The 14,502-nt window shown below is 39.9% G+C and overlaps 2 protein-coding genes across 8 annotated transcripts in view; one reads left to right on the top strand and one right to left on the bottom strand.

The window, feature by feature from the left end:
* LOC142501006 (uncharacterized) overlaps positions 1–1,314 on the top strand; it is a 29,107-nt gene extending 27,793 nt beyond the window's left edge. The window contains exon 6 of the mRNA XM_075610246.1: positions 1,306–1,314. Within this exon, the coding sequence (XP_075466361.1) occupies positions 1,306–1,314 (9 nt within the window). The remainder of the gene's footprint in view (positions 1–1,305) is intronic.
* The window catches only part of ADGRA1 (adhesion G protein-coupled receptor A1), a 692,353-nt gene that overhangs the window by 84,888 nt on the left and 592,963 nt on the right, over positions 1–14,502 (bottom strand). For all 7 annotated transcript variants that reach the window (XM_075612706.1, XM_075612707.1, XM_075612705.1 and 4 more), the window contains one exon: positions 12,644–12,789. In XM_075612706.1, the coding sequence (XP_075468821.1) occupies positions 12,644–12,789 (146 nt within the window). The remainder of the gene's footprint in view (positions 1–12,643; positions 12,790–14,502) is intronic.

Raw genomic sequence — 14,502 nt, 5'->3', positions numbered from 1 at the left:
AATGGAACGTATGACTGTCGAAACTATGTAACAATAATAATAATAATATGAGCATGTTCATGTATAGGGCTGCTAGTTGTACGCAGCGATTTACAGACACATGTTTCAGCCTGAGGTCCCTGGCCCGTGGAACGTACAAATGTTTTTTTGCCGCATGAGGCACAGGGAGATAAAGTGACTTGGCCAAGGTCACAAGGAGCCCACACCGGGAATTGAACCAGACTCCCCTGCTTCAAACTATCAGTGCCAGTGTGTGTCTTTACTCAGTGAGCCACTCCTTCTCCCAATGTAAAGGACACTTACAACCAAGTAGCCATTTATTTTTAAAATCTCTTGTTACATGGGTATGTAGATAAAATGGTTTGGGACTGTAGCAAATAATGTTAGTGGCCAGATGTTATGGTCCCCTCCAATGCATGATGTTCTGAATATGACATCACCATCATGTTATGAAGTACGTTTCTGTGTATATTTCATTAACCTAACTAACTATAGTTTACTGTGTTTATTAATCGTTTAGAAATACATAGTATAGTCAATATGATGATATAAGCTACCATAATAAAGCTGGTGTTATCATTTGTCGGTGTTATACATGGATCCTACACCAATTGATAGAGACACAAACAGTTGTCTTAAAAAGTGTGTCTATGCTAGTGATGAATGTGCTCCCGTAAGTAAACAAATAAGTACAGTTATCCCCTTTTCTCCAACCACCTCTATATTACATTAATGGAAATTATAAGGAAACATACATAAAATGTGATGAAATGTGAGTAATCATTTTGTAATACAATGCACATGAAAGCTCAAGAGTAGCTAAATGCATATACATGATACAGAAAGTACATATATGTAACATTTGTGTTTAAACCAATATGTTGGGTTTTTAGTTCCAATAATTATAGGAAGATTGAGGTAGCCACATCTTATGAGAGATGTCAGCAAATATACATACCATGATCAGTCATACTGGAGATATACCTATAATGCAAAGGAACAATATATAAATTGCAAACATTGACATGCCATCTTCAGTACCGTAAACAACACAGCAAAGTGTGTATTTGGTGTTAAATGTACAACACCATGTATATTTCATGACATTCAAAATGTAAATCAGCCTGGTGTACACATCATATGGATGTACATGTTACACTGCACCAATAACATTGTATGTAAGCATACTAGAAGCATGAATGATTATGGGCATAATATGTGTTTTGTCTTAGCATAAGGAATAACACAATGCTAAAATATTATTGCTTTGTTACCCAAGTTGTATTCACATACACACAACTAAAGTACAATTGAAGAGGGATTATATAACCTGTGCAACAATAACATACCGGTGCCACATCCCTTTGTGCACACAGCAGAGAAAAGAAAGGTGTGCAACCCATATTCATCTGTGTCCTAACAGAAGGTTATATAAAGAAACATTATTGTTAATATAACATAATTAAACTATAAAAGTAGTACTAGGAACATATGAGTTTGTACTTACAAGAAAAAAATGAATTGATGAGATTCTGTCGTGTCTGGCCACCACTGGCTGTTTGTTCATTTTCAGCAGCTACATGGGTGGGATGCTCGTCTACCAAAGCCTCAGCTAGGTCTGACTGTACATTGTGCCTGAGTGCAACATTGTGCAAAATGCAACAGGCAAGGATAATATCAGACACTTTTTGAGGCTTGTATAGAAGAGCCCCACCAGTTCTGTCCAGACACCTAAACCTGGTCTTGAGTAGGCCAAATGTCCTCTCTATAACAGATCTTGTAGATATATGGGCTGTATTGTACCTGTCCTCTGCTTCAGTTTGAGGGTTTAGCACCGGAGTCAAGAGCCACGGCCTAATTCCGTATCCTGAGTCACCTATAATGAATGGAGCACACATAAGCTGACATTAGTGATCAAATTGTACAATGCCAACATTCCTAAATCAACATGTGTTTTGTGTTAGAACATGTAAATATGTACTCACCCAGCAGCCAACCAGGTTCAAAATGTCCCTCTTCGAACGCATGGAAGACTGAAGAGTTCCTCAGGATAGAGGAATCGTGACTGGAACCAGGGAACTTGGGTACCACATGCATTATCCTCATCGTGGCATCACATACCACCTGTACATTGAGTGAATGGTAGTGCTTCCGATTGCGGTACACATGCTCACTCTGACTAGGTGCAATCAAAGCAACATGTGTGCAATCGATTGCACCCAGCACACATGGTATCCCTGCTATATTATAAAAGCCAGTCCTGACTTCCAGCCACTCTGTCGCCTCTGTAGGAAAATGAATATAATTCCTAGCGCGTCTATTGAGTGCATAGAGAAACTGGGTCAAGGCCCGCGAGAATGTAGATTGCGAGACCCCGCCCACTATGCCCACAGTTGTCTGGTATGACGCGGAAGCAAGATAATGTAATGAGCACAGCATTTTAACAAGCCCAGGGACTGCACGACCTCTGGCTGTGAAAAAATCTAAATCCCCCCTTATCTCCTCATAAAGAGCTAAGATTGCTGCTGAACTCAAACGATAGCGACTTACAATCTCCTCCTCACTCATCCCATCTAACAGGGTTCTCTCCCTGTACAGACGCGGACGAGGCACAAGTTGTCTCCTCTGTCTTCTCCTCTGATCTCCTGTCCCTCTACCTGTCCCTCGGCCTGTCCCTCTCCCTGTCCCTGTCGTATCCGCGTCACTGTCACTGTCCCTCGGTGTGTCCCTCCCTTGCCCTATATGATTGTCTTCATCATCAAGCATGTCATAGAAAAGAATGTTCCTCCGTCTCCTAAACAATCTCAACATTTTGAAATGAGTAGCTGTGAATGAGCAGGTAATGTGCGTCCTTTAAATAGGTATGTGATGATGTCAGGTGACATAGTAAAATGCAAGGTGTTACATTAACATAATAAAGTACTTCTGTGGCAAGCTGTGTGCACTTGTTGTTCTAAGTATTTGTTGTGTGTATTCTGCAGGGAATGATGATATTTGGCAATGATGTGACGTGAAGCTTTGTACAAAGATTGCTTGCAAATAAATAGTTGCATGTGCAATGCATGTAACACTTGTGAACGCAAGAGTCAGTCATGTAATGAGACAAAAAGGCTGAGATTGACGTGGGAAAAGTTTTGTGTAACATGTGTAATTATCCATGTTATTGTGACATGTTGGCAACAATGAATAGTCGTGTGCATATGCATGCATTTGTGTAAGGAGGATAGTTGGTATAGAATGAGTTTACAAGGTGTCCCAATGATGAATTACTGTACATGTGTGTATAAGTTAGGTTGAAGTGCTTGTAATGCAACGGTTACAATGTAAACATGCAATGTGATTGAGCGTCCAATAAGTGACGTCATGAAAATAGGGAGGACCCAAAAGTATATGTAAACATGAGAAGACAGATGTACATGAACGTTTAAAGATGCGTGTCACATTACAAGCATTGTGTAATGTAAAGGAAGATGAATATACTGTGTATGAGTGACATGTGTGACATGTGTGACATCATGTAAATAATTGTCGCTGAGTTGAGTAAAATGTGTGATATGATGTGAGGTTCTCCTTTAAGAGTGTAGTATAGTATTTTCCCTTGCCACATCATCACATGATGAGTAATGTGACCCGCAAATGCTGAAAACATGTAAAAGTCGAATGTTATGCAAATAAGACACATCAGCTGTGACACAATGCAGGGAATGCCCCCACACTGTAATGCAAATCCCCCTTGTATTGTGAGCAATGAAACGTAAACAGTACTATACTGTTATACGTCCCCGCTCCATTGACTTCCATTGATGTACAGAACATGTTTTTTTTCTAAGTGCCGTTCCGGCAGCCTTAGCGATCGTTCTCCCGTCCAAACTGCCAACTTTAGTTGGCGGGAGAAATCGGCCATAACATCTCAATTTCGTAGTGCCGATCAGCCCCGATAAGCTGTTTTTTTTTGTTGAATCCAGCCGATTTAAAAAAGTGGCGATCAGTGTCGAAAACAGGCTTATCGGCAGGCGACTGGCCATAACCAAATTATCGGCTCCGAAACCTGGCGATATGAAGCACTTATCGGCGCTTACTGAATCTCAAACCCAATTTTGGCTATAACATGGCCATATTTCCCTTATCAACGCTTACTGCATGAGGCCCTAAGTCCTATTGTTTTGGTGTCAAAGAGTCTTATCATTCTGAGATCAAATGTTCTCCGTTCTTGGGTGCGTTTGAACATTCCATTGAGGATTTTGATTTTTAAATCATTTATGGAATGATCTGGTTGTGAGAAATGATGTCCCATATACAGCTCAACCCCCTTATAACGCGGTGCTTGGGATCCAAAGAATCACATCGTGTTATAAGCGGATCGTGTTATAAATAATGTACAATTATATGCATTGTACAATAAAGTATTTAAGATACCAATAACCGTGTTGTAAAGTATTCATAAATATGAAAATTGTGAGCCACACTTGCATCTCGTTATAAGCGGATTCGCGTTGTAACGGATCACGTTATAACGGGGTTGAACGGTATATATAATTAGGGTGGTAACCACAGTTAGAAAGGGCTGGAGTAAAGGTTTAGTTATTCTCCAAAGTGGAGTAGGCCTTTATTTTGTTTGTTTTTGTATGTTTTTCTTTGTTAAAGGAACAGGCGCTATAAAGCCAAGATATAATTTCACCCTAATCGGTCTCCATTAAATGTACCTCTGCACACATCTCTTACAGTAACGTAGAAATTTTAGTTCTGCCTACTACTATACAGTACACCTTTCATACATACACCATACATTTGAAAAAAGAGAAGGCAAGGGAGATACTGTATGCTGGGAAATCAGCGATGGGATACTGAGGGCTATATCCAGTTTTCCACAATCAATAATTGGTGTCTCAGTAATGGTTGTGTGAAGCTCCAGCAACAACTTGGGCCAGAAATGTGTAGTTGTCCCGGACAGAACAGGTGTCCAGATTCCTCCAATCTATCTATATCATTGCCATACTTCTTAGTCATACAGTTCCTTTGGACAGATTTCTTAATTGTTTTATGTAAAACTAGATTATCATATTTTGTTCCTTAAATGCACTCCTTCTTGATGGTTGCATTAGTTCGCTAAATCAGCCTAGCAATACTACGGCATTCTGTGTCTGGGACGGAGCTACTCTTTCTCTTCTACTTTGCTAGCTCCCCTTCCCACTCTCATTTTAAGGGCAACCATTACGCTGCCCAACCAGAGCCTTTACAGCGCTTCATTTACCACTACATTCACAGGCCCAACTGTGCTACAAAACTATATCTCCTTCTAAATCAACACAACCACAAACACACAAAACCCACCCAATCCATTCGCAATGGCATCTTCCATAATTCCACCCCTTCCACTCTTCCAGATCCACTATGATATGTAGAGAAAAGCTACCATGTCAAATATTATAATGTCTATATTTATGTGTATATCTGTCAAATAAAGAGAAACTGACATTAGTATTTTCATTGTCTGGATAAAAAAATATGAACTGTGGTATCTTTATTTACACCGCCATTGTCAGGAGTTGAAGCAATGTGTTGCATGCTGCTTAAACAGTGCTGTGGTTATTCAAAGAGAAACTTCAATGTTTCAGATCGTAGGAATTCTGAGAAGGTCATACATGGCACAGTTTGACTGTACAATAATATTTCATGGTAATATGATATTTATGCTGTTTGAGAAGTGATAGAGATGTCTGCATGTCTTAAGGATGTAGACCAAAGGGAATGGAAGGTAGAGGTTGGTTTTATGGGTCAATATTTGTGGCTCATACCTTCATTACATTCAGACAATTCATAGTTTATAATATTTTTGAAAGATTGATTAAAAAAAGAAAAACAACAACCTTTGAAAAAATATTTTGCATCGATGTTTAACAGGGGTTCTCCCCACAGACACTCCTCAATCACTGACACATGCAGGCCAGGGATGGTGCTACTGGTTTTTATTATCAGCCTCCACACCTCCATTTCCACCATGGTCCTTGGGGCAAACCCAACAGGCTTGAGGCCCCAAGAGCCCCTTCTTAACCCCCTTATCCCCTGATGGGGCAAGGTGGAAGCGCTCCCACTCCACAGAAGGAAGGAAGACAGACACACACAATTTGGTAGAGTCTCGCTTTTATACCTGGGGAGGGGTTTGTAACCCTGCCCCATAACAGGGCAGATCCAGGTACTTACATGCATCCCACCACTGGCATGTGATCCAGTCAGAACCCTCCCAGGCATGACACTCCAAACTGCCAGTAGGCCTGCATCTGGATAGAGTAACATTGTATCTATCCAGGCTGCAATGGAAAGCTAGGCCCTGTGCCGGAGTTTAACCCTAACACTGCCTGCTCTTATCAGGACTTATAGTATTAAGGTCAGGGAAAAGGGTATAGCAACGGGTACTAGGCTACATCAGAATCCATCTAAGGCTTGTTCACGATGGGACTTTGAGCATTCAAATAAAATAAATAATTTGCAAATCACTCAGAAAATATATTAGTTTGTCTTTTACCTACTATTGTATTGTCACTTTAAATTGTATATTTGTCTGGTATTCTTATGTTTTAGGAATATTATGTAAAATAGGGATGAATTAAATGTATTTGCCAATGTTTTATTACTGCCAGTTTGTGAAACTTGAAAGGGATGTTTTGAATCACCAGATCAACAAAGATAGTTGAACATAAATATATATATAAACATTATTGACCCTTTTGCAGAAGAGTATCCAGTAACATGCAGATTTAATGTATGACATTGTTTCCTCTGATAACACAACATCTCCCATTATAAGACAGAATATTTCTGAATTTCCATGCAAGTGAATGGCAGTGTTATGCAGAATATCACAACACATTCCGTGATAACACACGAGTGCTGAAGCAGGGATATCCTAAACATCCGACCTGTTGGTGGTCCTTGAAGAATAGAGTTGCCTACCCGTGTTAAGCGCATGTGCCCAAGCAAACAAAAATTAACCTTCAATAGGAAAGAGTTCAGACCAAATATATTATGCAAGAACGGATCAACATAAACCAGCATGACACAGTGCATGCTTTTAGGTTTGTAGGACACTATGGGATCAGAGGTGCTCACAGAGAATGCCACATTTTATCTAGACACAATCCGTGATATTTGTTCATAGAATGGGTTGATTACCTGATTTGGTTCAACGACAGATAAATATATTGGAAATGAGGGCATTGCTTGAGGATTACAAACTTTGCAATGCAGTCATTTACAGAGAGGATCCAAGAACTCATTCTGGGGGAAAAAAAGGCAAAATGAAAGTGGAACATCTGATAGCACAAACCTTACAGAATCTGTCCTATATTAATAATTGGGCTTTAAATTATTTATACTGAAATAATCCACTTCAAAGTGAAAACTCTCAAAATGTTGTGTAGGCACAAAATAAGTTCTGTTCATTAAAGTTGCAGACCAAGCAATATCCTACATGTGTGTAGTTTTAAATAAATCCGTTCTATACTATGAGAAAATACTTGTAGCATTTTTTTAAACTCTGAATGACATTTTTAATGTATTATACTGTAACAAGCATTTCTTGTTTCTATAGCAACCATTTACAAAGTCACATCCCTTTCCTCTTCTGAAACAGGCTCTGGCACACCCCTTTTGAGCCCTGCCCTCTCTAGCAGCGCACCAATTGTATCTAGTGACTGCCTGATCTGCATGATCTTCCCCACAGAACTTTGCATCTTTGGTCCTCTTCTGTTGCACACTTCGTCAATCGGTCACAGGAGAACGGTTCGATGGGCAACTTAGCTAATTCCTTATCGTTGTGTGGATTGTATTGATGCACATATTAAAGGGAAAAAAACTGCAGCTTGGACTGCTGCTTTATCAACCTTATTTGTGAACCTATTAAAGGCAGGCTGCACTGCAATTAGGAGAAAAAATATATAAACAGAATGTCTGTGTTTAACATATCAAGAAACGCCTAAATATCAATAACAATCAAAGTAAATTATACCAAGTAATGGTATCTCTCTATGCTGCTATGTCCAGTGTTTCAAATATCTCTGCTGTCAAAATGTCACATTCCGTGATGTAATTTATGCTTTTGAGAAGGACCATTTAGTAACAGCAGAAGTGGGTGATTAAAAGGTTGTGTTATTATTAGAAACATTTCATTTCACACAGAGTTTCTTTAGCATTGTTGCATCGCAAGTGTTAGTAGTAGTCTATGGTGCTAGTATCTAGTGATGTTGTATCTTCTTGTCATCTATGCTATGGACAGTTGAAAGCTATGTGAAATGATACAGATGACCATGATACCGGGAACATCCTATACAATAAAAAAAAAAAAAACATAACCACAGTGGAAACATGGCGGCCCAGAGTTCTGCTTTTTTTTTTTTTAAATGTTTAGAAATTCAATATACTTTTAAGAAAAGTAAAAAAAAAAAAATGTTTGAAAAAGAAAAAGAAGACAGAACGATCCATACTTTGTCTCCCATACATACCCGCTTTGTCTGTCTTTCCTAAAAACTTCTGCTTTGGATGTCTCTCCCAGGGGTGGGCATAGCGTCTTGTTGATATTTAATAAACCCAAGTGATTTAGATAGGCGCTTGAAACACAGTGCTAAAACAATATGTGGTATAATCTTATTGATAAATAATTAAAGGTGCTCAAATGTGAAATAATTAATTCTGATGCAAGGTGAAAAAAATAAAGTCTCAACCTCCGATGGGAATTGTAATGGATCCCCTAGTGCAAGTAGACACGTCCAGGATTCAGAGGGAGCATATATATCAGGAACACCCCAAGAAAAGAAGGAAATATATCTAGTGCACTTCTGCCACACAAATGGATAAAGAAATAAAACAAATCTTGGCTTGTATGAAGAACGTACAGTACTTACAGGACGTCAAGCTGTGGGAGAAACTCAAGACAGACAGCTTCTAGCTATACCTCTACGGCGCGAGATCATCTCAAGCTTACCTTCTAATCTGATGTGCCTGTTTTTAATGTACACCATGTGAGTACATAAATTGTTGCAATTTTATTATTCTTGATAAACGTTTTACTGGTCTGCACTAATGGTTCTCTCTGTTGTCTCTCTTCTCCCTGAGATTCACCACGACTGAATATCTACCAGAGAAGTTGTTGTTAAGCCTCCTGATACTGCTGGTTTATACAGTATCCTACGTCCTGTAAGTAGGTTCTTCATACGAGCCAAGATTTGTTCCATTTCTTTATCCATTTGTGTGGCAGAAGTGCACTTCTTGATATTTAATGTCAGCTTTGTACACTAATTGTTGACTTTGAGAATGGTCCAGTTCAAGACTGAAGCTTTTATGTAATCAACCCACTATTATCATTCACCCTCTGAATGCTGTGCTATGTGTCCTACTGTGCGTGATGGGACCATGTAATCATAGATGCAAAGACTGGGATTCGGTTTCTTTATCTGCTTCAGTACTGCACACATCAATTTTTTCTTGTGTTCACAGAATTTTGTCCGTCTAATGTATGGATGCTGTGATTCTGGCACAAGCAATGGGGCAGCTAGAGTGTGTCTGAGCATAACATTTTATTGTGTAACATCACAGGTTAGCAGCAAAGATGGGAACATTAGGAATTAGTATCTGAGTTGTGCATTATTATATAGATGTGATGCATTTTCGGCCAACAAATATTCTGAAATGATTTTAAGAATGATGAATAGAAAGCTACATCAATAGTTTCCAGACAAAAAAGAACCCCACGAGGCATTCTCCTTGCCTCTCTCTTCACTAATCTTTAAGTCACTTTCCTAATATTATGTGAATAGGCAGGTCTGGGAGCTGAGGGCACACTGATTTGATTAAAATCACACCAGATGCTATCACAAACGTGTCACCTCACTGCGAGAGGCTGTCCTGCTAGTCTTTTATCAAGAGAGATACAGCACAGATACTATCCCATTTTTTTATTCAGGAAAAGCATTAAAATCCCCTTGAAGTCTGCTATGACATATCTATATTTGGCATTTAAAGTGTAATATGTGAATATTTTTCAGTTATGTAAGAAGTGCGTGATACCCATTGCATACAATATCTGTCTTGTATTAAAAGTTGTCTCTTGATATTTTTCTTGACAATGAGAAACTATAAATTGAGAGGGCTGAGAGATTTCATGAATAAAGGAAGATACCAGTTAAATATGCAATCCAAATTATGTCTGGACTTGCTAATTATCATAACAGCCACACTGTTGCTTGAGGGTTTTCTACATTAAATGAAATACATGTTTTACTGTTTCCAAGATAATACTAGTAATAAAGCAGATTTACCTGTATGTGATACATATCCCCTTGATATTAGCCTCATTCAGTAAATACATGTTACTAGCGGTTGTGCAATGATCTGAATATCCTTTGTATTAGTTCCATTGCAAGCTTCTAAATATAATCAGAGAAAGGACAAGGCGCACAACGCACATAGTGAAATACAGTTTAAAAAGTTAATTTTACTAGAAAATAATACTGGTTGGATGATCGTTGGTCTCCGGTTCCTCTCCTGATAGTGGATGAAGCCTGACGAGTCCAGCTGTCCCCCTGTATGGTAACCCCACTTATCAAAAGCTTGATTTTATACACTTTGATGTACGCAGAACTTATTATTTTCTAGTAAAATTAACTTTTTAAACTGTATTTCACTATGTGCGTTGTGCGCCTTGTCCTTTCTCTGTTTCTCTAGTCCCAGGGGTGTCGAGCCACCCCCCAAGAACGGCTGCAGATGCACTATTTGTGCACTTACACCTATAAGGTCATCACTATTGTTTATTATACTCTGTATTCACTTTTGTGTACTATACCACTATATCACGTTATTAGCTGCGCACTATCACTCTTTTTTGTACTTCTAAATATAATGCTGGCACTTTCACTGATTGAGCATCACAATAATACTGCGATTAACTGAGCAGCAATGTGGGGTATCGCACCCTGATCCGCTGGTAACTCCCATTGGCTTGAATGGCACTTAACATCCGATCAATGTGTGTGCGACACCCCACATTGGTGCTTAGGGAATCTTCCCTAAGTTCTTTAGTCCATTAATAAATATGATCCCTAATTGGTACAATTTTTTGTGTGTAAATTAACTTTTTATTATGCTATTTCAAATATCTATACAAAAAAAATGTCTTCATGTTACAGGGAAACAACACCTATATGTGATTGTATGGAAAGCCGTATAAGGCTGGGGCCATAGAGGGGTGAGGAGTTCCGAGCCGCGCTGACGCTGAGGCTCTGCGCGATTTCATGCCCATGCAGGCGAGCCAGCGGGCACGATCGGAGGCGGGGGGAGACTGAGGGAGGCGGGGCAGTGACGTCGCTGGGCCAATCGCACGCGACGCACCGACATCAACGTCACGGCGCCGACGTCACGGCGCTGTGACGTTGACGCTGCTCCGCGCTGATTGGATGTTTTCAGCCGACAGCGTGCTGAAAAACAGCTTGGCTGTCGGCTGAAAAATCCAGCGCCTGCGGACGCTCGCGTGAGCCCCCTCTCAAGGCATCCTCATTGAGGATGCAGGGGCTCAGCGCGGAGCGTCCGCACGGCTCAGCGCGGCCTGTCCTTCTATGGACTCGGCCTAACAGAGCAGGCAATACAAAGGACATTACATCATGAAACATGACCCCCCTCCCGTGAGGAGTGGCAAAAAGTAATACACATATAAATATAAATGAGGCTAAAGTAAGAAAAATAAAACCCGTCAAGTTATAAAATTGTCAGGCACAAATCTATCCTTATTCTCCTATACAGGAAGTGTACGCGGCTTTAGCTTCTGTTACTGATCCCCATAAAATGTATTTTATATCAGTTGTGAGAGCAGAATTTGCAGCTTAACCTTACTCCACCCATGTGAACTCAGAGCCGCAATGAGCACTGAACAACCCTCATTATGCTGATGGTCTCACTCTCTTCAGCCGATGTCAGGGTTCCCAGACGGACGTGGAAATACACATTTTGTGCACCAACTACACTCATCCTTAATTTATAGAATGTCTCCCTCACTCTGCCTCTATTTCCCCCTTCACTTCCCCCCTTTCTCTCTCTCTCCTCCCTTCTCTGTCTCACCCCCTTTCTTTCTCTTCCGCCTTCCTCCCCTTCTCTCATCCCCTTTCTCTTTCTCCCTCTTCTCTTTCTCCCTTCCTCCCTTTTCTCCCTCTCCCACCCCTTTCTCTATCTCTGTCTTCCCCCTTTTCTTTCCCTCTCACCCCTTTCTCGCCTTTCCCTTTCTTTCTCTCTCTCTCGCTTTCCCCCTTTCTTTTCTCTCTCTCTTGCCTTCTCCCCTTTCTCCCTTTCTTTTCTCTCTCTTGCCTTCTCCCCTTTCTCCCTCCCCCTATCTCTCTCTCTTTCTCTGTCTACCCCCCTTTCTCCTCTCACCCCTTTCTCTCTCTCTCTTGCCTTCTCCCCTTTCTCCCCCTCTCTCCCTCTCTGTCGTCCCCCATTTCTCTCTCACCCCTTTCTCGCTTCCCCCTTTCTTTCTTTCCTCCTTTCTTTCTTTTTCTTTCTTTCTTTCGCTTCCTCCCCTTTCACTCTCTCTCTCTCCTAGATGTAGAATAAGTCAAGCTACTGCTTTATCGATTAAAAAAAACACTGCAAAATGTTTCCATACCTGAGCATTGGCTGCTTTGGATATTGAGGTTGGTCGCCATTCGGACATTGCTGAGGTTTTTTTGTCACCTGCTTATAAATATTCCTTGCAGTTACACCAATCCACAACACTGTACACAGACTGGAATAATGCAACAGGATACCAACCTAAAACAAGAGAGAGGAACAACAGAACATTACTGCAAAAACACATCAATTGTGTTATCATTGTAAATGTTTAGTAGACATTATTTATGATTAATGCTGTATTACCTGAAATAAAATGAGACCGTTGTTTTCCTTTAACATTTGTTAAATTCTCTGACAAATTATTCAAACAGTAGAATGTTAAAACGTAAATATCATGTACACAATATAGAAAAAACTATTTCCCAACACTGGTGAAATATTAAAAATTGGTGCCTTAAATAATATATATATTTTTTAGATAATTGCTTCGGAAATTTTTAAGAACAATTGAATTTTTAGGAACAATTTAATTTAAAACGAACTTATTGAAATTCAATTCTCAATAAAAAAAAAATTTGGGAATCAATTATCGAAAATACACTTTCTTTTACGTCCCTTCAACATTTAACCTGCAACTAAAGTTGGTAAATATGGAATCATCCGACAATCCCAATATCAAGAAAATGATTGCAACGGGTATATTTACCACAATAAATATTTGCGCAATAGAAATAAAAGTCAACCGTTTTAATTGTTTTGAAAATGTTTTCTTCAGAATAAATGTTTAAAAGGAAACTAAATACGTTCCCAATGATGTAACATTTATGACAAATAAAAGGTGTTTTTAAATTAATCACTTTATAAAATAAATAAAAACACCATCACTGCATCTTATTCCTGAGCACCACAAGAAGGGATTGGGATTAAAAAGGAGGCGGCATACACAGACACCTGCATTTCTACATTTTAAATAACAGCTTTATGGTGCTTTCACCACATACGGTATATCATTGTTTTACAATCATTATTAGGTAAGATCATTGGTGAGAAGGGTGACTGTACCAAAATGCAATATTACCCCCTGTTATTACTTTAGTGGAGATTAAGAACACTGCACACATGATTTACATGATATTACTGTTATTCACATACTCGCTGTCATAAACCCTCAAACTGGTACATTGGCCTGGATCTAGGACAGTTAGCCGCAGCCGTTTTGGCTGCCAGGACAGGTCACCACCGCAGATGATCGAGGCAGTCTGGGGGATTGTGGGCAACTTTGGGTAATGCTGATAGCTGCAATCTAGAACCTTCACCTCTAACCTTAACCCATAAACCAGGCCTGCACAACTCCAGACCTCGAGGGCCCCAAACAGGCCAGGTTTTCAGAATATCCCTACTTCAGCACAGCTGGCTCAATTATTGGCTCAGTATGACTCTCGAGTACTGGAGTTGTGCCGGCCTGCCCTAAACCTAACCCTAAAAACCGTAATTACTAACCCCTAACCCTAATATTCCTAGCCTTAACCCCTAACCCTAATATTCCTAACCTTAACCCCTAACCTTAAACCCATAACGCTAAAAACCCTAACCCCAATCCTAACATTAATCCTAAACCCCTAAACCATAATATCCATAACCTTAACCCCTAACCTTAAAATACTTAAATCGTTAAAAGCCTAAACCCTGCGGTGAAATAGCCGATGGTGAATTGTCCCCTTTCTCATTGTCTTTGGGTTGTCTGTTGCCAATAGGGCTAAAACTAAGCTCATATTTCCCCCTAAACCTGGCCCAATATCCCCCTTTTCCATCACTGAAAATGGTTCTACCACCTATCCTGTCGCCACAGCACGTTGCCTAGCAGTGACATTTAACTGTTCCCTTTCCTTCTCCATTCACATTCACTGCATG

This window comes from Ascaphus truei, chromosome 8 (genome assembly GCF_040206685.1).
Source record: "Ascaphus truei isolate aAscTru1 chromosome 8, aAscTru1.hap1, whole genome shotgun sequence".
Lineage (NCBI taxonomy): Eukaryota > Metazoa > Chordata > Amphibia > Anura > Ascaphidae > Ascaphus > Ascaphus truei.
This window is presented reverse-complemented; position numbering and strand designations above follow the sequence as displayed.